Source organism: Volvox carteri (genome assembly GCF_000143455.1).
Source record: "Volvox carteri f. nagariensis unplaced genomic scaffold VOLCAscaffold_10, whole genome shotgun sequence".
Taxonomy (NCBI): Eukaryota; Viridiplantae; Chlorophyta; class Chlorophyceae; order Chlamydomonadales; family Volvocaceae; genus Volvox; species Volvox carteri.
Window position 1 is genome coordinate 1,781,600 of NW_003307553.1, and position 989 is coordinate 1,782,588.

A 989-nucleotide genomic window follows, 5' to 3' on the forward strand; every position below is an offset into this window, starting at 1 on the left:
CTATTGGCTGCCCGGATGGTAGTGTGGGTGATCCGGTGATCCGCTGGAGTCCCTGAGGCTGTATCGCTGCCATAGACTGCCGCTTCCAGGGCTTGCGATACCATTATACGATCAATACGGGAAGCTCCCGCTGGATGGACGTATGTGTAAGCACGCCGGCGGGGGTGTATTAGGCGGAACGTGTCAATCATCCCCGGGCAAGTAACGTTAAACTCTGCCGTGGTGTTGACATCATTCCTCCGTGCCGACGGAGTGGATGCATCAAGGTCAGGATTGTTGACAAAGTTAAAGTCAGCTGCCCAGATATGGAGTCCAGCATCCGCCATAAGCGGCCGTAGACGTTGCTGAATAAAAGTCCTTTGGGCCGGGGGATCAGCGCTAGGAAGGTAAGCACTGATTAAAGTAAAGGTATGGTCTCCCCAGCATATGGGTAAGCGCAAAAGACGACCGTCTCCTGACATCGTAGGTTGGGCCTGTGTCCCCGGGAAGGTTAATGCCCCGCTGGTGAGAAGTGCGCTGCGTATAAGGATTGCTGTTCCGCCTCCACGCCGGCTATCCAACGCAGGGTCCCACCAGGATACCCACTGGCCCAGGTGAAACGCCCGAGACAGGTTGTGGAGTATCGTTCGTGCCTGGGGCACACGGTGAGCCGTTACCCTTGTTTCTTGGAGGCAGACGATATCCAGCCTTTGCCTAGCCCATTGACGGATGAGTTGGGCTGTGCGTTCGGATGCGTTGTTGTACCCTGATCCCAGGAGGCTGCGAACGTTGTGGGAGCCAATGCGTAGAAGTTGCATGGCCCGCCTGTTCGAGTGGCGATTCCTGGGCATTACATAAGGTCCAGGTCCATGTCCGGGCCAGTGCCCGAAAGGGAGTAAAGGGATTGTAGTGCCTCCGGCCAGGTGTTGGCGAGTGGGAAGCCTTCCAGCTGGAGGTCTACAAGAGGTGATAACGTGTCGTAGGCATTTTGCATAGGTGCATCATCTTCG

At 56.2% G+C, this 989-nt stretch overlaps 1 protein-coding gene across 1 annotated transcript in view; it reads left to right on the top strand.

The window, feature by feature from the left end:
* VOLCADRAFT_88922 (uncharacterized protein) overlaps positions 1-989 on the top strand; it is a gene marked incomplete at both ends in the record, with an annotated part of 14,133 nt that overhangs the window by 4,552 nt on the left and 8,592 nt on the right. Inside the window, one exon of the mRNA XM_002948453.1 lies at positions 566-644. Within this exon, the coding sequence (XP_002948499.1) occupies positions 566-644 (79 nt within the window). The remainder of the gene's footprint in view (positions 1-565; positions 645-989) is intronic.